The sequence below is a fragment of the Diuraphis noxia genome, unplaced genomic scaffold (assembly GCF_037042655.1).
Source record: "Diuraphis noxia isolate RWA-SAM2 unplaced genomic scaffold, SU_Dnox_SAM2 contig0003, whole genome shotgun sequence".
Lineage (NCBI taxonomy): Eukaryota > Metazoa > Arthropoda > Insecta > Hemiptera > Aphididae > Diuraphis > Diuraphis noxia.
This window is the reverse complement of record NW_028301713.1, coordinates 9665833-9693708: the sequence shown is the minus strand read 5'-3', so window position 1 is coordinate 9693708 and position 27876 is coordinate 9665833. Positions and strand designations below refer to the sequence as shown.

Below are 27876 nucleotides of genomic sequence, written 5' to 3'. Positions count from 1 at the left end.
TCGAAAAAAAACCCGGGGCGATCGTTTGTCTAATCATCCTAGAAATTAGCATAAAATAGTTAATTGCACTTTAAATTTTCAGTTTTTTGTACTTTCAAATAATTTTATTCAATAAAACGTACCTACTCTCTAACTAATTTCAAATGTACACTTACTACACTTAAACATCGCTTAACAAATAGATAACTTGTAATATACTCAACCTATACGGCTATACACATATCATATATTATGATTCTCAAAAAGTATTCCACTGCTGAAATATACATAACAATGGTATAATGCCTTCACACGTGTGTATTATTACATCAACAACAACAACAAGAGGCCGCGCACGCGCCCTCCGCCGCCGCCGCCGTCTTCCCTGCGGCGCAGTGATTGATTTTCGTGCCGCCAACCGATGTTGTCGAGGCAGCGCTCACTTCGTGCCCAACTTTCACGCGGGGCGCACGGTGAATGCACCATGTCCTCCTCCGACGGCATGACGTGCACTTCGGACGGCGACACCGCAGCTTGTCACCGGCGACGGTGCAGCGGCTTGACCGGTTGCGCGCTTCTCGCTTCCGAAGCGGCGGCCCACGTCGCCAGGCTGTGCCGTTCCAACCCGCGACTGCTGTCCATGCTTATCCAGGAGAAATGCGGCGACGACGCCAATAGCAGCCGGTTCGCGCATGACTTCAAGACGCTGGCCGACGTGCTGGTACAGCGATTGGTCGCGAAACGCATCGGCCGACAGGTATGAATGTATATGATAATATGCAATAATACGTGATGCACCAGATCGGTGAGCAGTAGCGCTTAGCGTAGCATGCTACGTGGGGGGGGGGGGGGTGCGTGTTAAATGTGCAGTAGTTGTAGACCTATGGTGTCGATGGCACGCGCTCACGGCATGTATTTATACACGTGCTGTTTTGAGCTCGGATCTGTGTTTTAAAGTATACATTTATAAGATAGCTGTAATCTGAAACTGCAGCGACGATATTATCATCATATCATTATGTAAGGACGCGCGCTTAAAATAATTAATCGCATTGCGGTTATAACAGTTACGTAATTCAAAATTAAAATTTTATTTTATGGCCAGGTTTTATCATCACTATAATAGCCTGTAAACATGCGTAATCAGAGATATACAATAATAATATTATAACATAATATACTATAAAAATTAAATCTTATAATCTACGAAAAATAAATAATAACACCACCTAGGTATATTATACAATTGTAATTTTTAAAATAATTAATTTATCATCAAATACTAAACGATTTGGCAGAAAATCATACGAAAGAAATTAATTTACGTTTAAAAAAAAATTATTGCCAAATAATTAATTTATCGTTTTGATTATAGGGCCCGATTTAAATTCCTATAAAACTATCAAAATGTTCAATAAAAAAATAACCCGAAAATACCTGTACAAAAACAATAATATAAAAAAATTACCAAAATTATTTTCTAGAATAGGGAGCAACCGATGGGAAAACAACAGTTTAAATTTCTGAATTTTTAACACTAAACTAAACCAACAATAATACAAAAACTAAATAATATACTCAGGTACACACAATAATTATTAATATTATACAGTTTTACTGGTAACAAATGCGATCGCTATGCACATAATATTAACTTCGACTGATCAATTAGCTGTTATTTTTTTGATTACAGTGTCCCGGTAACATACCACATCCGATAATCGTTGGAAATAGATAAATTGCTTTCATAGTATAGAACGATTGACAATCGGTAAAATATGATTGAAATCATCATAGAATATTGTATGCGACGTTGCTTCATTGACGTTTCCGAAATTTTTGAATTTATTATTTACATGCACTTTATCACACAAACATTATTGCTATGTTATATCTATTAAATTTACATAAGTCACGAGCCGCAAGCTATAATCCGACAATGTTATCGATTAATAAATTAGTTCCTGACCAATTAATATTAGTTTAGCAGTTTAGCTATACCTAATAGTTAATACTCACCGTTATAAACGTAATGTTTTAAACATAAAATACTTAAGAAACATTAAGAATTATCGTTAAAGTTTTGTAAGTTAAAGTTAAGTAAGTCCTGTTCTAAAATTATTATAGAAATACTTAAATTTATGTAGTAATTATTCCAGACCTATATAATAGTGCGTTAAAAAAAGTTATTTACACTAACAGTTCGTTGTTATAATATAATATTAATATTATTCACACAAAAAATTGATAAAATGACCTAAAAAGCGAAAACGTTTACAAAAATGCAAAGTTTCATTTTCGAAGTTTATCTATTGCATGAAACGAAATATATACTGTGAAGTCGGAATGCATTGTTCTAGAGCACCCAAAAAATAATAACTTTGCATTGAAATTCTAACCTAACCTATAATACGCTAAATAAAAATATATATAATAACAGCGTAAATTAATAAAACAGAAATTTGAAAGTCGTTTTGAATACATAATAATACAGGTATATAATGCTTAGTAAAATAAAACAATATTCAAGTATACACATTACACATCAATTTATTTCCGGTCTCTATATATTGAAATATAGTTAATATCGTAATTCGTAGTCACTGTTCCTCCTCGTAACTACGTCGCGGTCTCATCACATATATTTTGATGATAATAAATACCAGTAAAATAAACCTTCAATATTCTATTATCGATTATAGTGCATCTTTATACTCATGTGCGTATTATGCATAACTGCATTATTTCTATACATAACACATAAGTACATTATGGCTTTTACTGCATGAATATATATTGACTAGGGATTTAAGGCCAGTGAGTATAAAGCTTACCTTGAGGTGCGCCGATACAAGTGCAATACGAATATTATATGAGAGGAAAAAAATATTATCATGTCTACATTTTATGCAATATATGTTATTATTAAAGATTATTAGATCGATAACTGTATATTATTTACATTAACAATAGGATGGATATATTAACTATGTAATATTATTTATGAAAGCAACGGTGTTAGCAATATTTATTCTGACAATTCTCATAATACCATATTCCGCGTATTAATTATAATATGTTTTCGTTAAAATAATCATTGACAGATAAATAATAAACATTATGCATTTAAACAAATTAATTTGTCTTTATATAAAAGTATAAAATTTACATTCGTATAATCAATTTGTAAATGTCGATATTACATAGGTAGATACTCTTAAATAGTTTTTTTTATAAAATATATTTTGTGTTTTAATGCATACAGATTACCTAATTAAATTATTATTTTTTCACGAAAATAATATGATTTTGCACTCGTGTGTGGTCTTCAGTTTTTAATCGATATATTGGGTAGAACTTGGACTAAAAGTACACGTAATATTTTTATTTAGGTAATAAATTTCAAAAACTTATTACAGCGATATTTTAGTTGTACGTACATTTATCGTAGATAATAATGTCACCTAAGAATGACATCAGTAATTCGTGTCGAGTTTCGAGCACATGAGATTTATTACCTTGTAAGATGAAAAAAGCTACATTTTCAAACCAACTGATTAATCTTTTTTTTTTTTTTACTAAAAATTATGCCCTCAATCGTAATTTCATAATATATCAACAGTATCAACAGTAAATACACATATAAGTTCTAATACAATTTATGAGGTTTGAGTAAGTAATATTATAAAGTTAAAATATTACTAGTCTATAATTATAGCTAAATATATTGACGAATGATACCATAATTTTATTGTACTAAATATTTATACTATTGTGAAATATACATCAAATATTATTATGGTAGTGCTGCGCAGTTATTTTTTATTTACGACTTAATATCAATGTCGATTTATTATTTATATTATATGTTTATAATATTATTATTGGGTTTCCATTTTCCAGTATCCAATATTAACTATATGATTCAGGCCATACAATAAAACGCGAATCCACTATCAATCGGCTATCAAACATATAGTTGATAAATTACATGAATTTTTTTACTATGTTTAAAATAATAAAATGTTTGCATTGTATTTAAGTATAATATATGTAAATCGTAACTATTTATTTCTTGTTACGTTGTATAAAAATTAATAATCATTGATTATTAGTGAATAATGAATATAGTGTAATTTGATCTAGAATTAATAAATTATGGTTTTGTGTGCATTAATTTATTGTCCGTTGTCGTTTTCAAGGTCTTATGATATAAGAGGTATACGTATATTGTCACTATCACAGAGTTAAGATTGTAGGCATCTGTTTTTTATATTGGTTCCAAGTCCCACGGTAATGCGCTAATATCTACCCACATATATTCTTATGTCTAAAGTTTAGAGTGTAATTTTTAAATTCGGTTTTAAGCTATAGCCTCTAAGAATAAGGAGTGTTCCGGTATCGTTGTGTAGTTTTTTTTTTTATTTCTCCTGAATCATTATAGTGATTAGTACGTAGAGCTCTGCGAACGCGTCCGTGTGAACCATACACATTTTAATTACAATTTATAGTTTCCAGAACTCGAAGGGAGCGTGTATGGTGAAGAAAACGATACAATCCAAAACAATAAAGGTCAAGACGTCACCATACAAGTCGGAGAGACAGTTGAAGAGACATTTCAGTGTTTGTCGAAAGCTTTGGGCGACGATTTGGACTCTGCCAAGAGCTTAGCCGAAGCCGCTCACAAAGAATTCGGATCGAAAGATCTCAACGTCGACTGTTATCCGCTCGAAGAGGAAAATCTCGATTTGGAAAAAATCGGTATATGGATCGATCCTATTGGTAATTCGTTTATTGTAATTATTATTGTACGTATGACGTTATATGATAATATTATTTTAGAACGACAAATTTTATATCATTGAGACTCGTCCGGTTTTATAGTAAAAAAATGTTATCACTCTGAACGCATTTATTGGATGCCGATGGATAACAACAATAATCATTTAAACAAAATTTAATACCGAAGTACATGTTTAACAATAATTTTAATAGCCGTAACGTTTTCAGACAATATATTTTACGTTTTAGTGATTCTTTCATTATTATTATTATTATTGTTTTGAAATTTATTGTGTACCTACCTACACCTCTTGGTTAAATGTATAAATGTATATAATATTAATGGTTATATTTGATATAGATATAGTATAATTTTGAAATTTCATTTAAGATATCTGTTTAAGGGATATTTTGATAACGACCAAAAAAAAATAATATTTACAGTGCTATGAGACACTATTTAGGATCTCGTGTTTTAAAAATTCAAAAACCAATAAAAAATCTTCAATTACGTGTCACTATAGTGTAAATTATGTACAATTTTGGAGTCAAAAACTAAAAAAAGTACCCATTCATTATATGGAAGTTTTTTGCAAAAATTAGCGGTAGGAAGTTAAGTTCAGTGAGATCTCAAAAAGAATCTCAGTAAAGTTGTTAAAAATATAATTTGTATTTCTTACCATAGGTACGATAATTAATGATCAATAGCATGTTAATATTGTTACATAATAATATTCTAATTAAAATATTTATCTACTATACCTACGAATTACCGTATATTATTATAGATTCAACAAACGAATACATAAATGGAAATGTCAATACCATAAATGAATACGGATTTCACTCTAGCGGACTTCATTGTGTTACGATTAATATTGGTTTATTCGACAAGCACAGTGGAAAACCAATTGCCGGCGTTATCAATCAACCGTTTTTCGAATTCGACCCCGTCAAAGGGTAAGGTTTTTAAATGACAGTTATTTAATACACATCGATGTGTAAGGAACGGACCATTTGAATACAAATCGCATTTATTTCTGAATGTCCAAAAACACTGCTTTTCGAGCGCAAAGTTTATTTCATATTATATTAACGAATTAAAAAAAAAAATTTAATTTGAATTTTGCATTTTTCTCGCTTGATTTTGACATTTACAATACGATAATTATTATTACATCTGTTAGCATATTATGCTTATTAAATATACCGAGTGAATGTTTAATTTTTGAATAGGAAACATTAATTATTGTTTTGAACTGAACGTTGCTTATTTCGGCGTTAATTGTTTCAAACTAGAACGCACGTTTTGTGTTAAATAACCAACCATTTGTTTTAACGTTATGACACCAATGCACATATTATTTATTTAAACGTACTGAAATACCATTTTGACTGCCTACCTACTTTTGGGTACCCACACTATATTATATACGTTCTATTTGTAATTCATACAAAACAAAATCGTCTCGATTGTTTTCAATGGATAATATTTTTATAATTTATTTTACGCATCTACAATGCTCTTGCACTAAATTTGCAATAAATAAAATAATAATAATAATACAAATTCAAAATAACGTATTATTTCAATATCGTATTATTGATCATCGTGAACTCGCATGGGCGATAGAGAAACTAACGCAAATGTATATTTATAAAAATAACAAAAAAAAAAAATCTCTGTACGAACATACTAATAAGTTATAACGGATTGAGAGACTTGAAACGTCAACAAGACGTATTTTAAGAACTCACTTCATCGCGTCCGTGATGTGTTCGTAGGTGGAGTGGAAGATGTTACTGGGCTTATTGCGACGGTCAGAAAAGTTTAAATTCATTGCCAGAAATCATTAGCTGCAATCAGGTAAAGAAAAATTTCCAATTAGTTACATATTATGTTCATATCGATAGTTATAACCCAAAGCGGATAACAAACGCCTGTTAAACATGCCTATATTATGATGTGCATAAACATTATAATTATACAGTTATTAGGCATAATATGTCTATATTATATATGAATAATATTATAAATTATTCATATAAAATATAATATCAGTGAGTCGTAAACAATGCAGTGATTGTTTTAAAATGTGACTAAATTTATGTACAGACAATGTCAGATAATTATTATATATATATATAACGAATGCGCATGCGCATAAATGATACGGAATCGGGTCCGGTAGTTTTAAATTATTTATCTTCTGCGCCTCATTACCTTATATGATATGACGATATTAAAAAGTCTAAGGAATTTTAATCAGTGTTATGTTAATTCAAAAACAACGTCTTTTTCATTACGAAGTCCACCGTTTTGTTTGTTCGTCTCTTCGAATCCTTCTATACAATTAAGACCATCTTAATATACTACGTTTATATGATTGTATTAAAACCTTAAAAAGGTTAGAAATTAAATCAGTTTTAAATACTTAAGTTACATATAGCGCGAGTATTGTAACTTTTAAAACGCTACTCTAATTTACTTTATATTGTAATCTATGTATATTGTTCGATATTATACTCTGCCGTTTCGTTTAGGAATGTGATCCTGGAAGTTAAACTAAAACTAAAATAAATCACGGCGATTGGACTGCCTGTATATTAAAAACACGAATTCACAAGTTCAAAGTTTAAACTTCAAACACAATATTCATTATATGTATAGTATAATAATATAAATAGAACTCGTTCTAATTGCTTTATGGCATTATCAACTATTTCTAAGCTCTCCGTTAGTGGCATTTTAGAAGTTTCTAATTTTTTAAATAGTATCAACTAAATATCCAAAATTAGTCGAAAAAAATGCTAAATTGTTTTGCAAAATTTTACTTTCTAAATACTGATTTATCACAAGACTGACAGTATAAAACTTGTCCATCGCTCCTAAAAGTTTCATTCGGAAATTCTTCCAAATAAATACTAACATTTGACCTTTTTGTGCGAGCTACCTTGGGCATATTTAAATAGTTAACATAATATTATATTATACAAACAACACAAACGGAAATAACGTGATCGAATAACGCTCTTACGTATACTGATCGAAAAGTGAACGCATATACTCGTATACTGAAATTACTACTTACTATTTAGATAACTTATCCCATCTAAGATAAAATATCGAATCGTTGTCGTTTGAAGTCAAAGGTGTACAGTACAGAAACCTAATCGTATCGTAAAATACTAAAATAAAAACGGAAATTCTTCAATAATACAGAATCCGTATATTTATTTGTAAGATAATTAAAATATACACAAAATTTCTGCAATATTATATAATTTATGTATTTATCTGTAAAAAATGTCATTATTCTAAAATATTTAAAACAAAATTAGCATCAGATTACTTAAAATTAAATAAAATATATACATATTATAGAAAACTTTCCGATGCTATTATTACATAAAAATATTTATTTAAATTAAAATCCGTTCCCTAATTATTAGGTACTGGATATTGCGCTTTTCCACACAGACCACAACGACGCGACTCAAAGTGTTCCCCAATCAATCATGTCTATATTGCTAATCGTAGACACTTGACCTACATCTCGGATGTCTATCAAATCTATTATAATATATAACTATGTTAAAATCGACTATCGACATACGTCTTCTAGCCATCATGACTTCCTCATACAATGGCATTTTTCCAGCAAACAATTATTAACGATTATTTATGCTTTTGCTCACATGACCCCAATTTTCTCTCTTTGTCTGTCCTTTTAGAATGGCAAAAACACAACGCCTGCTGCAGGTTAAAATCGTACTTTATTAAAAAAAATTTTTTTTTTCACCCGACTTATGATGAATGCATTACGCATTATAATAATTATGCATTTTATTATTAATGTGTGTTGCACGTCCGACAGGAGTTGGTGGTGACAAGCAACAGCGAAACGGACGAGGCCAAGGCGGCGCTACAGCGGTCGGGTTACACGGTGGCCACGGCGTCCGGGGCCGGTTACAAGATGCTATGCGTGGCGCTAGGCGTCGTTAAGTGCTACGCACTGACCAAGGACTCGACGTACGAGTGGGACACGTGCGCCGCGCACTCAATGCTCGCGTCCCAGGGAGGCACGGCCTGTCACTGTCGTACAGCCGACGGGCCATTAACGTACCGGCCCAAGATTGCGGGTGGCGGCGTACGGGCCCACTGCAACGCGGCCGGTGTAATCGCTTCGCGCGACCCGCAAACCGTGGACCGAGTGCACGCGGTTCTGCAGTCATCGATGCGCCTGCAGCACTGCAGCAGTTGATGCGCTTTTGTTGGGTTGTGTTGAAACTGTACATAATATTATAATAACGATAAATGATGTATAGTAGTGTAAGTATAGCCAGTATAGGACGTACTCTCTCGTTTCCGTTTTTTTTTCTAGGCTTTATCGATAATCATAATGATTTATAAAAACTAAGAAAATCGTCATGCTGTTGGGTGGCTATATCGTTTATACGGTGAAAAATATGACAAATTCAATTATAAAAGCAACATTATCACTGCGATACACACACGACTGACACAACGAATTCTTTTTATATCCATGCAGTCTTCAACTGCTACAGTGCTACGTATTATTTACGTAACTATACGATAATCCAAGTAGAACTTTTCGTATTTATTTTGGTCGAAATGAATAATGCGTATCATATATTTTAATATGCTAAAATACAATATTTTTTTCTATTTTAAACAGCCGCGAAATGTGCACGTCAAAATAATGCTCACAAATATAAAATAAGAGCTTTATATAATAATATTATTGTTTGACGTATACAAATGCATGGTATATTATATCCCTATTTCGTATTGAAAAAAATATTTTAGAGCAACATCGTCAATCAATGTTCCACATTAAAAAAATAATAAGTGCCCACACATACTTATAAGTTATAACCATCGCGTGACATTTTGTTGTTATACCGAATGAACATCACATACCTACTTCCATATTGTACCTACGTATTAAACAGTATTATACTATTATAGTAAGTACTGTTATATAATAGTATACCATATATATATATACCTATATAGTCATAAATATTCTTTATGTTATATCGTTATAATGTTATCTATTAATGTTATTACATATTTTAAAGGTAGGTACCAAGGTAGTTGTTATGTGTATAGTTTTAAAACAAAAATAAAAAAGTATTATAATATTAATTATATACAACACAGGGTAATGTTAACCTCTTTGAAAACATTTATAGTCAATTCTCATCAATCAACACTGGTAGGGTCATTTAATTGCAGACAAATTTGTTCATTTTTCAAGTTTTTTAATTTGATTGTTTTCTTAACACACATTTTAACTTGGTACAACTCATATTACATTAAAATACGTATTTTTTCTGTTTAAATCATCGATAAACATTGGACGTTTTTCGAGTTACTTGAGCTACTAATGATTTATTGTAACATTATCTATTATTAAACATCTACCTAGACAATAATAAGAGTTGAAGGATTTTCAAGAATTTTTCCGACAAAAATACCCGTTATATTACAATTTAATTTATGTACCTAACTCTATAAAATGTGTTCTTAAAAACAAACAAATAAACAGAGAAAATCGACGTCGTTAAAAGTACTAAACAAAATGCAGATGTCAGGCATTATCGTACATAAATATCGTTTGCGTATAGCCATTGATAGGAACGTACAAGTAGGACTTGCTCACTTGATGTAAGTTTCTGAACTTACAGTGATTTGGACGTGTCGTGTCCTGTTCGAATGAGAAATCGTTGTGTTTGTATTAAATTAGTGCACACTGCACCGTTTCAAAGGTTCAAACCTTCATACAAAAAAATTGTATACTATTTTATAATATTTTATTTTTATTTTTTACATAGGTTTTTATCTGTGATCGAAATGTGTTTCTTAATTGTTATTTATAATCATTGTTACCAATTTATTTAGATCAGTTTCATGAATGATATACACTTAAATTGTGTGTAACGCGATATATTGAGTAGGTACCCACCCAGTTTCCTATATAATATTATGTACCTATGCTATTAAAACGATGAGTAATGTAACTATTATGTACGTACATTAATATAGTTTAAAAGTACCTAATATGTTTTGTATACATTGCAACTGTTATGTTTATTGTGGAAACCATACTATATGATGATGTTTGCACAGGTGTGCGCATGGGGTATGCAGGGTATGCGCTTGGGAGCACATCAACAAATTAGTAACCAAAAGTGTAAGATGAAATATCATGCTCATTAATTTTCGGATCATTTATATCTGTGGGAGAGGGGCATATTTTATCCCAGCAAGTCTGCGCACGCCTATGATTATTGAATAATTTGACGCATAGATAGGTATTAGGGGTTCTCAATTCTGAAAACATAATCGTGTATACATTATATTATATTAAAGAAAACTAGTTAGTCGTGTTGATATGTATTATTACTACAACGACTGTACAATAAAATAAATTGTAGTATTATGTTCTCTAATAAAAACCATAAATATTTAGTTTGGTAATTTTAGCATATTTACTGCAGACTGTATAATGTAATGTATTGCAAGTTTCCACACCACCTTAGCTTATTAAACGATGACAATGTATAATATGTCGCATTTAATGTCACATGAGGTATTGCAAGAGGCGCGTTTTTTTTATTGTGGTGTCCCCATGTAGGCCTATTCCACAAAGAGGAGAATGGAAGTGAACTGCCGGCCAACTCAAATGAGACAAACTGAGAAATCGTAAGAAATTTATTATGTCATATCATTATTTTAGCCAATATAATAATGCAGATTGATACTCGTATAAACATAAAGATGATTTAATAATGTATCTTTTTGCTAACCACAATTCTCCCAATGTCCCCTGTACCGTATTAAATTCAAAACGTGGATATCGTTATCGGTAGTCCTTAAAACGCTTAACGCGAGACCAAAGAACATTAATGTATTCTATATACACAAAATAAATAATTAGTTATATACTGAATTTAACACGGCAATATTATATTTCTACCTATACATAATTTAGATTATACATTAAATAAAAAATGTAATAATTGTATAGGTAGCTACTATTATTGTATACTATATCTATAGTATTACGCTATACTACTTATAGCTAATTGTTGTAAATTACAGTTAATAATATTATCCCTGGAAAAAACAAATCAACAGTAACAATAAATTTAAACAAATAAAATTATCGTCTACCAAAAAATAATCAAACTCAGTAATAAAGTTCACATGGCACGAGGAAATCATGGTTACCTGAGTACGCATTGGACAAACTAGACTCACACATTCCTTCTTATGTGTAAGAAGACCGAACACAATAAAATATAAACAATACCTCACTCAAAGGAGCATTCGGCTCCGGACGAGAAAAAAGAATAATCGATGTCATCAAGATTGCTGAGCTCGCATATTATTTCTAAAAATAAAGTAAACTTATAGCTTACCTATACTGGCTAGTCTGGCTACTACCACTATTATAACTGTCAATTGCTTTTCTTTTATCCTGCAAAGCTTTATAACGTTAATTATATGATTAAAATTTTATTCACGTACCATTTTTAATCCAGTTTAATTTTTTTTCAATAAAACCATAGCTTGATGATTTGTATATTTAGAAAAAGCAATACATCTGAATTATATAATCTTGTCTTATTATTATGATATTATATTCTTGTATCTGAAAAATAATTCCCTGCAATAACTGAATAAGAAAACATTAAAATACATTTTCCTAAAACAACTATTTAAACGAAAAATTGACTCTAAAAGTATTAAATAAAAATATTATATTCATGTTTGAAAGTATGAGTATAAAATAAATAGAATTAATAACTATGTACAAAATTACAATAACCGAGAGTCACAAAACACTTAACAAAATAAACATACTTTCGTTATAATAGGTAATGCAAATACGTGTATAATAGCCAGCACAGTTTTTAATTTGTTTACTTAATTCCAGCCAGCAAAGTAATAAAATAAGTTGTTTTGATTATTAAATAAAAACTACCGCAACCGCACTAAATATCTCTATCGAATTTTATTATTATTCATAAAGTTGCTTATGTTTAAGTTGGTATCACCGTGGAAATTGTCGTCGTTGTTATAATTAGATTTGCGGCATTTGCGTGTATTGCATCATCGTACCTTATAACTTTTGTCAGTAATCAACGGTTAACTCAATGCCCGACCAGACTTTATGGTTATGGCTGATTGAGTGCTTTAGGCCGTCACGTCGTATATCCGATATACCTTTTCGTATATGTAAGCAATTTAAAGTCATTGTTTGAGTACCTATCTAGCAAGTCGGTCATCATCGGCAATACTGCAATAGTCTATATAGGTAACTGACTATTAATTTTAGACAACACGTTGAACAACAATAAGTAACATTGCAGTGTTTCGCAGAAACTATAGTTTAAATATTATATATTGTAAGAGTTTGAGGTTTTTTATGACACAAAAACTACCCACGAGGAAAGGGGAACGACTTCCTCGTGACCTGTGAGCCGCACCGCGTGAGATCCGAGGGCCAAGTCGGTGGAACTCACAGGCTTTGTTACACGCATGGGCTATTGAAAGCCACAAGATTTATGTTGGGGGAAAAATAGCTCAAATAAAATAAATAATACGAATGGTTTTTTTTTAAAGGTAATTAGGTGAATGTATTGTACATATCAATAACAGTTAATAAATTTATAAGGTGGCGCACGGAAAATGCACAGTATATGGTGACACATGGCAAATACACATTATAAAGAAAATATAAAGAGATATTGGTACATTTTCTTTTTTCGGCCCACAGGAGGCTACCCACCGTATTGCTCACGGGGTGCCCTCACGGGGTTACCGGTAAAATATTTGTAAGGACCCACACGTCTTGCGACGCCTAATATATTGTGCTTTTACAAGGGGGGACGTAGGGGACCACATAATTACGACTTCGACTGAGCAGCTGGTGTTGACATAGACGGCGATGATGTGTGTTGGCTTAGCCCATCATGGCGATGGTGACGATCAGGTAGAAAAATAAAATATGCAGAACAGTCCGCAAAAATTAAACTGAGTTTTAAACACGAGGTTCGTGCGGGGTGCCGGAGAGGTCGTGGACGTTCGATCGGCTGGCCGTAATACAGAAAACGTATATGCGTGCGGACCATTGGCAGAAAAAGAAGTGACGAGACGGCGGTGATGGAGTCCGGCCGTTGATGGTTTTGAGCTTTGTTTTGCCGTGGACTCGGGGTAGTGGGGCAGATCAGTGTCGTCGGTGTTGCGGGATTTATACATAATTTGCGTGGTGGAGACAGTATTGCCTGCGGGCCGTACCGGCGGACGCGACAAAAGCGCGGACGACAACAGGCAGCGGGCAATCGAGACACTTTGACGACGGACACTACATGGTGAAGGGGGGATCGGGGAACAACGATTACATAACACTGCGGTCATTAGTGCACTAGCGCACGATATCTAACTTTACTACCCATGGTGGGACGAATAAAGGTGCGTTGACTTATCAACAACGTTGTAATAGGTATGCTCGGAGACATTATTGTTTATTTAAGAGGCTGAAAATTCTGTGACGTTACAATATTATAGTCATATAAGATCACATAATACAATATGGAGATCGAGTGTAGTCACTCACATGGGCGTACGACCCATATGCGTTTGCATACCCTTCGGGCAGACGCTTGGGAGCACACGAACAAATTAGTAACCAAAATTGTTAGATGAAATGTCATGCTCATTAATTTTAGGATCATTTATATATCTGTGGGAGAGGGGAATATTTTATCAGCCGCATACCCTGCAAATAAAGTCTGCGCACGCCTATGGATGTTTGTCAGCGCCGGCGGGGGCTTTTGCGAGACAGATTTTTTCATGACACCTCAAAAAACTTATTCGTTTGAATTAATTTTTTTTTCTATTTTATGCAATGCTTACCTAAAATTGTTTTTATGGAAATGATGTGCGCATAGCCAATTAAATTCTTTTCAACGAATTATTCTGGACGCGCAGATAGGCATTTTCATTTATTTTTACTCGCACTATTGTTTATTATATAATATTATCATATTCCGATTATCAGCTGATAACGTTCGTCGATCATTATCGTACATTCTTTGGCAGGAGCTTCTAAGAGCGATTCAATACACGAAGATATACATCACTTACGCAACTTATCGTTCGAATCTCTGAGCAGCTGAAGGAAAACAGCACGCGGCCAAACTAAAAATAATAATAACAAATTTCGATAACACATTCGCAATATTGTGAGTATACCTATACAGAATGAGAACGCCGCGATCGTCAGACGTGCGTGAGCGGACGATCAACAAAAGTGGCACACAGACGATCGGGCGAGAATATGGAAACTTGAACGATGAGATGGTCGACAAAAATGACAAGACAAAACCGATGCACGAAAAGGCTGCGTCGAGCCAAGCGAAAAAACTGTGCTCACGCGAGGCCGGTAGCGAAAGAGAAAGAGCCCGCGCGCGGCTCAACAGGTGCGTCGGTCGGTAACGAATATTATACAACGACAAGAAAGACGGTGCGAAATTCGGTTGGACGTCGACGGATTGGACCGCGTATACGCGTGGTGGTCGGTTAGGTTAGGTTAGGATGACGCTGGTTTGAGTCGATCGATGAGTACGACGAATGGGCGCTCGTAACGTGGTTGAAGCGGTGGTCGATCTATAGACAAACACGTCATCGTGATGACTGACCCGGCTCTGCAAGGCACGAACGTAGTGCGTTGAGTGCGCGAGCTGTCTCGTTGAGTATCGCTACGCGGCTACCAGCTCAGGTGATGGTCGCGGCTCGCGTTGAGCGGGGTGAAAGTACTCGCCTGGGAGTCTGAGCATGATGGTGCCGTATACCAATACCCGGCTGAATGTTGTTCGACGGCGGCCGCTTTGACTGTGCTGCGCAGCGCGAGTGGTACGATAAGCAGCTTGGCTGACCTGCACTGCTGCAGCGGCGATTCGCGCGCGGCGCGCGATGAAAACGTACTATACCGTTCCGTTGGCCTGAGGGTGATCGAATGTGCTGGATATGATGCCGAAAAGGTGATCAAACATTTGAACAGATCCTATTCGAACTGACTGCCTTGGTCGGTGATGGCGATGACGTCGGGCACGCCGAACCGTGCCATCCATTTCGTTATCGTCAAGATCTGCGAGACTGCGTAGGCCATATTATATATATTCTCGACCAGCCAGCCTGTCTCTGACTGCCGCTGACCGCTGACGTTCTGTTCGAGGACGGATTCCGCGGCGATATTATTGTCACGGCGTCGTCGAAACTGGCTTGCGCGGTCGCCGTTCACCGCAGCAGTGGCCGTCCTGTCGCATGATCTCGGCTGCCGTGTCGTACAGCTGATCTTGGAGTCGGCGGATCGCATCGGGAATAAAACGATGACAGCATGAGTTCAGTGAACCAATAGAAAGCGTTGAATTTTTATAGGTATTTATTAATTTGAAAACAAAATTATCGGCTTACAAAGTTATAAGAATCATAAAATGCGATGAAGGGCGATGGGCAGTTGCCATTTCTGCCCTCCCCTTTCGCCGGCGCTGATGTTTGTTTGTTGAATAATACTTATTATTATTATTAATCATTGATGATAATAATATAATATGTTATTATTGTGTAATTATTAACGAAATATTTTTATTGTCAATTCTAACTGCTATAATTGATATTTAATATTTTCATATTTAGGTAGCTGTTTTTTATGATACCGATATTCATAACACAATATTCATGATAAAGTAGTTAATTTTTGTTATTATTGTTGTTTCTTACGATCAACTTAGGACAATAATAAAATCTATTATAAAATTATTTTAACACTATTGGTGCACGTTGCACTGTAATAATTGTGTCATAAAAATGTTTTTAAGTTTTCAAATTACTAAGATGCAGTTAAATTTTAATCTGATTATATATATATACATATATTTATAAAATGTAAGTATACGTTTTATGTTACACCGTCATTGTTTTATGAAAGTTTTAAACAATTAATAGTAATAATATTATTATACTTTTAATTAGTTGGTTATGTTTGATATTAATTATTATTTCCTTTATTACCTACCTCGCATACCTCTATAAAAAGTAAAAATACTACCTGCACGTTATGAGAGGCTGATAGGCGTCTATTAGTTGAGTTTATAAGAAACTGTTGATTAGAAACAAAAAAAAAAAAATAAATACATTAGTGATTCGTATAGAATTTAATACAATAATATTATCCATAAAAATTAAATAATACCATAGTATGTACCATTATAATAGGTACATATAGGTTTTTTGCTATTTTATTATTTGTTACCTACCTTATAATTTTTATTTCAATTTTCGTAAAAGAATATTTTTCAAATAATATAATCATTATAATCTATTATAATATATATGGAAAACTGAAAAAAAAACTTTTTATTTATTAGGGTTTATATGTAAAATACACTGTGTGATATGCAACTAACAATAATATGATCATAATGCGATCGAATTAAAAAACAAAATTGTTATTTATAAATTATTAGAATAAGAGTTACTACATTAATCTGTTCTGTCTGATAGATACCAATTATCGGCGAGTGACTTGAACCGTTTGAAGAAACAATATAATAAAATCAAAATTTTATGACAACGAATTATTATTGATTATAAATATTACTATAATTTATAATATATATTTATCTTATAGTTTAAAATAAAATAATAATATCGTTGTTTTTTTTTTAATTTTAGACCCTCGGCAACATGGGCCATATTGGGCTTACACAATAATTAAAACTATTACATAATATAAAGTGAGCTTGTTCCAGAAATTAAATTTTGGTCTGAAGGGGTTGGTGGCTGTGATGAAGAATTGGGTGATGTCGACTATGGATTGGGGATGATTGTTAAGACTTTTTGCGAGTGATTCGGGTAGGTTGTGATTAGTTCTGCAGGTGATGTATAGAATATTCTGCACTCGAATAATAATATAATTTTATCATGTGGCTATAAGACTAATATTGAAATCAACGGTATAATATCCATGACGAATATACCTTCGTATCTTGTTTCCGTGGCAGTAATAAAGTTTCCAAACAATATAATATTATGTACTCGGCGTATGTAGCTGTTTATAACAGCTATATGTTTAAAAAAAAAAAACTGGACTTTGATACTAACCTATTAATATTATAGCGTAATGAATGTTACAAAACTCGTGATCTCCGTGGATCACTGCAATGTGTTCAGCATCGAGTTGGTGTTCAACATATTCCAGAGGAAAGTGTTCGCCGACAACAAGTTGGACGTATTTATTTTAACTTTGGACGTGAACGGAGTAAAAGAAACGGCTGAACACATTAAAAATTGTTGTTTTACCAACTTAAATGGTATATACCTACCTATACTAACAGCACTAACCTAATGAAGATCGTTAAAGTCTTGGAAATAATAAGACTTGCGTTTATTCAAAGACGCGGATATTATTTACTAGACATAGATAAACAATATTATTCTCTCGCGTTGTAATTATCGATATTTCCTGTACAATATTTTTGAGCGGAAAACAAAATCGATCTCCATTAGAGCCCATCATCGGCTATTTACCTTTATATTATATATAGGCCATGGTAGATATATAGCGATCAATAATTTAATAGTAACTAATCGTAATAGCAAAAATGTATAGTATACATAATAAATATCGATACAGATTATATTTTAAAAAGAGATTAATATTATAAAATAATTATAATTATTACTACCTATGTACATTTTGTAACGTTTCACAGGACGTGTCTTGAGCATATAATATGATCAAATCAGATATTTTACTAAATTGTTAGGCAAATAGTCAAAGAATTTAATTTTTATGCGATTGGTGCTATCCACCTAGACGTTTAGTTAAATACAAAGTCATTTAATTAAATGTTCAGACGTCAAACTGAATGCCTATTTCAAGTCAAGTAAATAATAAAAATGAAATTTTTTTGTATTATTTTAAAAATTTTACTTTATTTTATTTTTAATCATTTATTGTTATTCTATATAAAAATTATTTATGATTTCTTAACATTGTATGTATATATGGGCACATGAAATATTTGTAATTTCTTTGGAATACGATTGCCTAATATAAGCAAATATCTATATTATGTTTATATAGTTTAAATTTTAAAGAAAATAGTACCGAAGGCCACGAAATTTAAAATAATATTTTATTTAAGTACCAGCGTATTTAACCCTAATATGAATAAATTATTAGACATAATTTGTTTTATAGAATATCAAGAAATAATTTACAAGAAATATACAGGCTTTAAATTAATACAAAAACATTTCGTTTTTATCACACTTGCCTGATGGCTTTAGGTATAGTCAAACTTCTGGGAATTTAATTAAATGCCTGCGACATAATAATATAGGCACCAGAGAGATATAAATAATTATAATTCCCATCGTTTCTGGGATTCGCGTATCCCGACAATTACTGTTTATCATATTTTTTTGTGAATATTTTTTATAAAGTCATCATCATCATAATAATAAAAAAATCTGTTTACAGAATTAATCGTGACCGGAGATTGCCACGATGCGTTCCTGAAGGCCGACTGCCTCCTGCTAATGACTAACTTGAACCTGCCGGATCGTAAAGTTCTCGAAAACGTCCAAAACTTGGAGCATGTTTTCAAAAAGGTCATGCCTAACGAGTGCCCCTTATATTCTCTAGAATTTACGTCTATGAAAACAAAAAAAATCCTTTTCGAAAATTTAAATTTTAACGCGTAATATAATATGATAAAATGGTAACAGGCCAAATCGTTCGATCTTCTGGCCAATCCGGATGCCAGGGTCGTGGTAATGGGACCGTGGTCAAACACGTGGTTACAGATTTTCGCAGAAGTCGCGACTCGTCTGCGCAAGTGCAACTTTACCGGTTTGTCTAGACATCACGTGAGCAAAGCGTTGGGGCTTATTGCACGAAAACTTGACGTAAGTTCATCGTGATGTACCTACGTCGTGTCATATATAACGGTCCAATAAAAAAGTAAAATATTGTAATCCGCGTATACTTTCAATGGTGGGACTATTATATGAATTTATTTAAATTTTTTTTTTTTCAAAATTTTAGATCCATCTTGTTCTAAAACTATATATTTTTTAAATATTTTCACCTTTATATATGTATCAGGTAAACCATTATCAACTTTTGATTTTCAAATGACAACCTATACTTAAAATTTCATAAACTAAAAAGGCTATTTTTTTGATGAATTTTCACGTTTAAATTTTCATTTTTCGTTAATCCGTTTACAAGATATAGCCTTCCAAAGTTGGATGGTTTTGGCTGGTATTTGTGTGTTATATAGGTGTATGTTAGGTGGTATTTACACACAAACACCATATGAGTGTTGTTTGATAAAAGGATCACTCTGTATATGATTTTATAGAGTGACGATTTATTCGTAAAATTTAGCGACAATCAAACGTAAAAAACAGAACACGACTACCGCACGCATCGTATAGTCCAAAATATACGAATAATATAAAATATTTCGAAGTAAAAATAACATCAACACGATTAATTAGGTTTAATACCCACGGGACACGACGAAACACAATATTATTTTGATGTTTTTTTTTTTTTTACTTTAAATGTTAGTTATATCATGTGGGTTAACACATATACCTTTCTTTGTCATTATACTTCATATTCAATAAATTTCGTGTTTGATTTTTTTTTTTCAAAATGAAAATACAAATAAGTAAAAGCGCTACTCACGATGTCATGGTCGCGGTAAAATGAGAAAACGAAAAAAAGTATCGAAATATTTACCATTTATTATATTTTTATTTTTATTTTTTGAATTATTGAATTATTAGAAACACGCTTACTATTCTTTCAAAATTAAGGGGTTTTATATTAATATGCTTAAAGTTTTCCAAACACTTTTTTTGGATATATTTACCTAAACTCTTTTGGTTATTCACTCAGTTATTTATTACACCTGATTGTTGGGTAATTTCCGGAAAAAATGAACAACTACATCGTTTTCTTTGTGAAATACCGTAATATTATTCTAGACGTATAATTTTTATGTTTCGTCGTACGTTGTCAAATCAACCCGTTTTGGAATTGTTCAATAATTAATTATATTTTGGAAACAAGTTTGTATGAACCTCAACCCTTCTTCATCCATTCAATCTACCTGGGCCACCGCTAAACGCTTTCGCAATAGTATTGTTACTCGCTCTCGTCCTCACAATGACAGTTGGTTCAATGATTTCTGTTGTAAAGTAGCACCATGTTATGTCCCTTCATCTTCCGAAGCCTTACATAATTCAATTTCGCCTGCCTCAAATTCACTTACTAATAACATAATCTCCATGCCTATAACCTTAAGTGAGCTAAACGCCGCCATTGCCTCACGTAAATCAATCGCCTCCGGCCCTGACAACATTTCACCTGTTATGCTCAAACACCTTCCTACTAATGCCGTCGAGTACCTTTTGATTATACTCAACAAAATTCTCCTCCTCAATAAAATTCCTGACTCCTGGAAAGAGTTCATAGTCATACCTATTCCCAAAGTCAACTCTACCACTGCATTTAGGCCCATCGCCCTATCCTCAGCGTTATGCAAAACTATGGAATTTATTCTTAAGAACCGCCTAGATTGGTGGCTTGAACATAACTCTATTCTCTCTGACAACCTATATGCTTTCAGAAAAGGAAGAGGCACACTCGATTGCCTCGCAAATTTTTCGAGTAAAATTTACCAATCTTTTAACAACAAACATTTCTTACCTGCAGCCTTTATCGACATTCGTGGTGCCTTTGATTCTGTCCATATACCAACTCTCCTATCTCACCTTAATTCACTCCAACTACCCCCTATATTCATTAACCTTATCTCCCTCTTGTTTTCACATAGAACTCTAAAATTCACATCCCCATACGGCTCTACAAACATACGCTCCACTTACACAGGTCTACCCCAAGGTAGCTGCCTAAGTCCCATTCTTTTTAATTTGTATATGAATTTCATTATTAAACAACTAAATACACTTGGACATGAGTGCCTAGTGTATGCTGATGATCTTGTCATATTCTCCTACAAATCAAATATCGATCTCGCTATTGACTCCTTAAACAATTCGCTCAATCTCCTACAAAACCTCCTATCTTCTTCCTTTTTCTCTGTAGCTCCCGAAAAATGTAAGGCCATGATTTTCACCAGAAGACGTTATCTTCTCTCTTCAGATATCACTATAAACGATTTTCCAATCCCAATTGTCCAGAACATAAAGTACTTAGGACTAACACTAGACTCCAAACTACGCTGGGCTCCACATCTTCAACATCTCATTAAATTTACCTCTCTTTGGGCCAACTTCCTTAGATCAATTTCCAATACGTGGTGGGGATCACACCCCTCCACACTTTTAATCATTTACAAAGCTGTTATAAGGTCCAAACTTGACTATGGATGTTTTTTATCAGGTTCCGCTTCCTATTCACATTGGAAAAAAATAAATAATCTCCAAAACTCCTGCCTTAAGTCAATTATTGGTGCCCTTAAATCTACCCCTAATGCGGCCGTTGAGATCGAGACGGCATGCCCCCCCTTTAATATCAGAAACAGATGGTTGGCTGGTAAATTTCTACTGAAAAATTTCTCCCTTCGTCATCCCTCAATATTTAATTCCTTTCTTGACATATACTTCTCCTGGCGTTACGTTAAAAAATCTCTCCCAATTCTTGCCTCCACGGCGTATTCCTTATCTTCAATCCGCGATTTTGTTATCAATTCCAAAAAATTACCCTTATATGAAATTAATTATTTGGCTCTCTCGTATTCACCTATAGTTCACACCAACAGACATTTTCTAAACTTTACTTCCAAGGCACTTAAATCTATATCACCCATCATCGTCAACAATCTTTTCTTAGACTACATTCAAAATAATTTTCCAAATTCCACCCTAATTTATACAGATGGTTCAGTTTCCCCTCTTTCGGCTGGTTACGCTTTTTTCATTCCTGACTTACACATCTCCATGTCTAATAATCTACCCTCTTCTGCCTCCTCATTCACCACGGAATGCTTTGCAATATTAGAAGCACTTTCAACCATCTCTGCCCTCCCCCCCAGCAGTTATCTTATCGTCTCCGATTCCTTATCATGTCTTCTCAGCCTCTCCTCCGATTTTTTCAATTCCCGTCCTTCTCCTATTTCCATCAGGATCAGGCAACTTCTATATGAACTTACCCTTTCAGATTTTATAGTTGAATTCCTTTGGGTGCCCGGCCATTCTGGTATAAAAGGAAATGAAATAGCGGACTCCATTGCAAAATCCACCTCCTCGTTCTGCTGTCCTTCTCCAACTCTAATTCCCTGGACCGATTTTTGTCCCTTATTAAAATACCATATTTATAATTTATGGCGCAACCAATGGAACAATCTAGCCCCCAATTATGCCTCTTGGTACAAAAATATCTCACCATCTATCCCCTCTCATCCTTGGTTTCACAACCTCAAATTAAATCGTAAAATAATTACCTCTTTTTCACGTCTAAGATTTGGACACACCTTACTACCTTCTCACTCTTATAAACTTTCTCTCAATGACTCTCCTTTATGTATGTTCCACGTTCACGATCCCATGATTTGTGATATCTCACACATACTCTTTCACTGTCCCTCTCTGGTTCCCCAACGCAATACCCTCTTCACCCTAATTCACTCCTTTAATATCAAACTCGACACTCAATCCATTCTCTCTTCATCAAATGTACCAATTATTACCTCACTTTTATCCTTCTTCAACCAGACTGGTTTAAAAATTTAATTTATCTGTAATATTATTTTTGTTGTTAATCTTGCTTTCATATGTAATATTTATAATCATAATTGTCGAAGCTAATTGTTTACAAAGTTTCTTTTAATAATAAAAAAAAAAAAAAAAAAATTAATTATATTCGTATAAGATACATTTCTTAATATTGCGCTAAATTCCACGAACTCATCAAATGCGAATATTAACATTGAAAACAAAAATATGTATTATATTATGATATTATTTATGAAGTCATATTTCTGGATTTCGGTGTTTTAGCCATTATAATTTAATGCTCACACGGTTACACCTTGAATAAAATATAATATGATGAATTATGTGTTCTGCACCCTTGTTCGTGTGCATCAGTGCGAAGTGCACGAATTGTCGGACGTGTACGTCTGGGGCAAACATTTCGTGGACATAACCGAAGCTAAGAAAAAAACGAAATTCGAACCGAGAAAATATGATTCACAGTGTACGGTGAAAACGCAGAACGTTGTGAATCTTTTGACTCCGAATTGGATCGACAATTATTTTACGCCACAGTTTGTACGCACCTTCACCGTTCGAACATATTTTAATATTACGCAATATGAATAATATTGTTATCGAGACTGCATAGATCATTGACAACCTGCAAATATTATAATATTTTAAAAATCGATTCAATTTTGGTTGACCATGATGAGTGAAATTGATTTCCGGCCAATGCTGATATATATATATTATATTACGCGTATCGTAACTGCGTTAAAAAAAAAAAGTATAATAATATGATATTAATTGTCGAGACCATATTTTGTAATACAAATATTTCAATAAAACAATAATAATAATATGACTATTATTTATAGCATTATAATCGTATATTGTTATGTCTTTGTGGACCAACTGCATAAAAATATGATTATAATGGTATTAAATAAAAATAATATATAATAACAACAATTTATTGTCGACATAATACGAGTACAACGCATGTAATTAAACACAGTTCAGTACGGGTAATACAGTGTCGGACATCCATTTTTCTAACCTTAAATTGTTCGCTTTTATATTTATCGATTTTAATAATTGATATTGATACCGATTTGTCGCCAAATCGCTCCGGCTTCATTGTTGATGATGTATTATATAATATTGTTATGCGTAGGAAGCAATAAAAACCGCAACGACCTACAGACATTGTGTTATATCGGCTGTGTGCCATCACATAATCGACTGGTATCGAGGGACGGGCGACAGGACAGTGTGCATGACGATTTCCGTACATCAACCAGGACACATCAACGATGGCGTTTTCTCGTCATATCCGGTGGTCATCGGCCAGTCCGGCCAGATGTCTGTCCGCGTGAGTATAATTGCGAGTGCGCCTGAAGTCTGATGCGAAATGTATCGTTTTTCGTTTCGTTATTCTTATGATTCCGCACACCTAAATGTAGGCATAAACGCGTAGAATAAAACGGAAAAAATGTGTTTAATATTTAAAAAAAAATAAAAAAATTGTCCTGTAGTATATAAGCGTATTTGTAGAGAAAATTCGATTGAATTCAAAACATAACGGCCATCGTCGTATGTGAACTTTGCCCACCTGCAAAATGATTCGTTTTTCATTCCCTTATTTTTATAATTCCCTAGTTCTGTCATATTTAAAAAAAAAATTGTTCTGTAGTAGATAATAGCGTATTTGCAGAGAAAAGTCGATTGAATTCTACACATATAACGGCCATCGTCGTTGTGCCCACTCTACACCCTCTCTATATTACTTATTCCAGTGTAGTAACTTATAAAAATCGAGAATTTCACCAAAAGCTGCACTAATCGCAAACAAATGTTTTTAGCGATTACTTTTTCTTTTACGCAAACTGTATATTTATTATTTGTTTACACTTCGCAATAATTGCTTTCTTATTTACTAAATGTCCGACCTAAATAGCAGTGGCGCATTTAATGTATACGCGCTAGTATACACGCTTCCACTCTCCCCCTAAAATTTGCCGCTTGGGGCATTTGTCCCATTAGCCCCCCCCCCCTTAAATACGCCACTGTTAAATAGTGAATAACGTATAGTAATGCAGTTTAAGTTTTTTTTTTTCATGATCAATTATAAACTTTTGTAGACAAAAGAGAAAATTTCATAAGATTATAAATACCTACCTAGTTAATTTGATTTCAATTTAATCGGACCTTCTCTGCATTTTTGAAAATAGATAAATTTTCCAAAATCTACTTATACTTGTCATTATGTAAATCATCCAGACAATAAAAAAATGGTATATGGTATTGCCGTATTGGGAACTCAAATTTTGGACAACACGCGTTCATCATTTTATACTCTCATCATGAAATAATATTGTAATTTGAAGTAGGTACATAATAATATAAATTATTTTAATTCGTGTACGACGTTTGTTTTCTAATGCCTACTAAATTTTTTGTTGTTTGAAATGATTGTTGATTTTAATTTAAAATTCACCTACAACCAAGAGAAAAACGTTGACGACATATACAAATACCTATACAATATTATTGCGATTTACGAATATCATGAAATACAATGAATTAGTAACCGATAAAAATGTTTTCGTTTGTTTTAGAATATTGAGACGGATGCACTGCATTTCATAAAATTGTACAGATATCTGGAAATTCAGCAAAGAGAAAGATGCCTTATTCGAAATTACATCAAGTACGAGAATTGAAGGACTGTCCGCGTTATAAAGTTAAAAATGTTGTTGACTTTTGTTGAAAACAAAACAAAATTACACGAGATGTTGAATAGAAAAATACGGTAGTATTAAAAAAAAAAAAAACATTTTCCATTGCTCTGAAGCAAAAAATGTTTTTTTTTTATTTATTAATTTAATTGTGTACACCGAGTATTTTTTAAATGTCATAAATTTACAATTTTGATTATGTGTAAACATAGTATTTACAATTTTTACTAATTTTTGGTTAATTATATGTCCAGATCCATGTCTGAATCTGAGGTGTCTTCTTTAGGTTCGAGTAGTTTATCCTGTGGTAGCCGTGGTTTTAATCTTAGGTTGACGGATCTTCTGCCGATTTTATAGTGGAGTGCTCCGTCAGAGCTTTGTGGAGTTTTTCGTGAACATTTTTAAATTCCAAAAATATTTGATTGTAATATAAAAGTTGTGCACACGATATTGTATGGTGGCAATTAAATACCTTTGCACAATATTTTATTATGTGCAGTAGTTTGACTATAGACATTATGATGGTTGTAAATATAGGTACAGCAGCATGATACAACCTATTATGTGCATTAGCTAAAACGTGAACTTTTTTAATATGAGATATAATATTTAAATAATTTATTATAATATTGAACATACATAATATCTAGATCATGTAAACCGAACTTTTATATAAATTGTTAGTAAATACCTACAACTGCTGGAAAATGTAATAATGATTATGGTCACTTCTGCTTAAAATGTAATTTCGTCTACAGGACATAAAATATTTGATACTTTAAAGTTGACTAAAATAATTGAGTTTATTTAGGTATTTATATTTTCAGATCACTGAACATTATTCGCAGTAATATTCTGATTATTCGTTATTCGTTTAAAAAAACTATAACTTTTATTGCAAACAATTTCAATTTTAATCAGTTTTAAGTGTGTACAATAATTATTAAATAACATGGAAATTTAAAAAATGGAATTTATAGGTAAGTACCGGTAAATATTTTAGTGATTGATAAATATATTTAATTATCACACTTCAAAACAAAAAGTAAAAATACAATATTTACCTATCAGCTCTAATTTTTTCGGTTTATATATTATATAATTACTACATTGACCTTTCGGGAAATTGCACATGCAGCTCTGCAGTAGTATATGACCAATACAATGAAGTCCACCAAGAAGTAGTTACTATAAGGCGCAAAGTTTGAAGAATGTATTGTGTATACTGTATAGGTTCATTTTAAACAGAATAAAATACATAATATAAACCATATAAAATCACACAGATAAGAGAACTTAAACTTTAAATCAATATTATTTTTATCATATTATATTTTATACATTATGATCAACAAAATATTGTACCATAATAATATATATGTATACAATATCATGGTGTTATAATTTCATTATTTTATTTTAAAAAATTAAATTATTTATTATTCGTTTTTTTTTTTTTTTTTTTTTTTTTTTATAAATAAGGCTTCAACTCCTGAGTTTATTAGCCTGCAGTAAATACAAAATACAAAATAG

At 32.7% G+C, this 27876-nt stretch overlaps 2 protein-coding genes across 5 annotated transcripts; both read left to right on the top strand.

Moving 5' to 3' along the window:
- The first annotated feature begins 385 nt into the window (after window positions 1–385).
- On the top strand, window positions 386–12411 carry Ipp (inositol polyphosphate 1-phosphatase). The gene is made up of 5 exons (XM_015511876.2): window positions 386–736; window positions 4491–4761; window positions 5550–5721; window positions 6547–6628; window positions 8640–12411. The coding sequence occupies exons 1-5, from the start codon at window positions 401–403 to the stop codon at window positions 9024–9026; spliced, it is 1248 nt and encodes a 415-aa protein (XP_015367362.2). The 5' UTR covers window positions 386–400; the 3' UTR covers window positions 9027–12411.
- A 4319-nt stretch (window positions 12412–16730) lies between these two features.
- Window positions 16731–27630, top strand: LOC107164154 (uncharacterized). Of its 4 annotated transcripts, none has more exons than XM_089224682.1 (6): window positions 16731–18171; window positions 19347–19477; window positions 19595–19774; window positions 23993–24190; window positions 24780–24977; window positions 26224–27003. In XM_089224682.1, the coding sequence occupies exons 1-6, from the start codon at window positions 17982–17984 to the stop codon at window positions 26326–26328; spliced, it is 1002 nt and encodes a 333-aa protein (XP_089080808.1). In that variant the 5' UTR covers window positions 16731–17981; the 3' UTR covers window positions 26329–27003. The 4 variants fall into 4 exon arrangements, 3 of the variants coding, with proteins under 3 accessions (XP_089080808.1, XP_089080807.1, XP_089080806.1); XR_016191183.1 differs by lacking the exon at window positions 23993–24190 and adding an exon at window positions 27171–27630 and having other exon boundaries at window positions 16736–18171; window positions 26224–26417; XM_089224681.1 differs by lacking the exon at window positions 23993–24190 and having other exon boundaries at window positions 16736–17713; window positions 17978–18171.
- Window positions 27631–27876: the final 246 nt, after the last annotated feature.

What these genes read in the sequence shown, in the direction of transcription:
- LOC107164154 (XM_089224682.1), top strand. Translation starts at nt 17,982, where the DNA reads ATGAATGTTACAAAACTCGTGATCTCCGTGGATCACTGCAATGTGTTC. An exon ending in TTGTTTTACCAACTTAAATG is followed by an intron (nt 18,172 to 19,346) that starts GTATATACCTAC and finishes ATCTGTTTACAG; the next exon opens with AATTAATCGTGACCGGAGAT. An exon ending in TTATTGCACGAAAACTTGAC is followed by an intron (nt 19,775 to 23,992) that starts GTAAGTTCATCG and finishes CGTGTGCATCAG; the next exon opens with TGCGAAGTGCACGAATTGTC.
- Ipp (XM_015511876.2), top strand. Translation starts at nt 401, where the DNA reads ATGTTGTCGAGGCAGCGCTCACTTCGTGCCCAACTTTCACGCGGGGCG. An exon ending in TATATGGATCGATCCTATTG is followed by an intron (nt 4,762 to 5,549) that starts GTAATTCGTTTA and finishes ATATTATTATAG; the next exon opens with ATTCAACAAACGAATACATA. An exon ending in GAATTCGACCCCGTCAAAGG is followed by an intron (nt 5,722 to 6,546) that starts GTAAGGTTTTTA and finishes ATGTGTTCGTAG; the next exon opens with GTGGAGTGGAAGATGTTACT.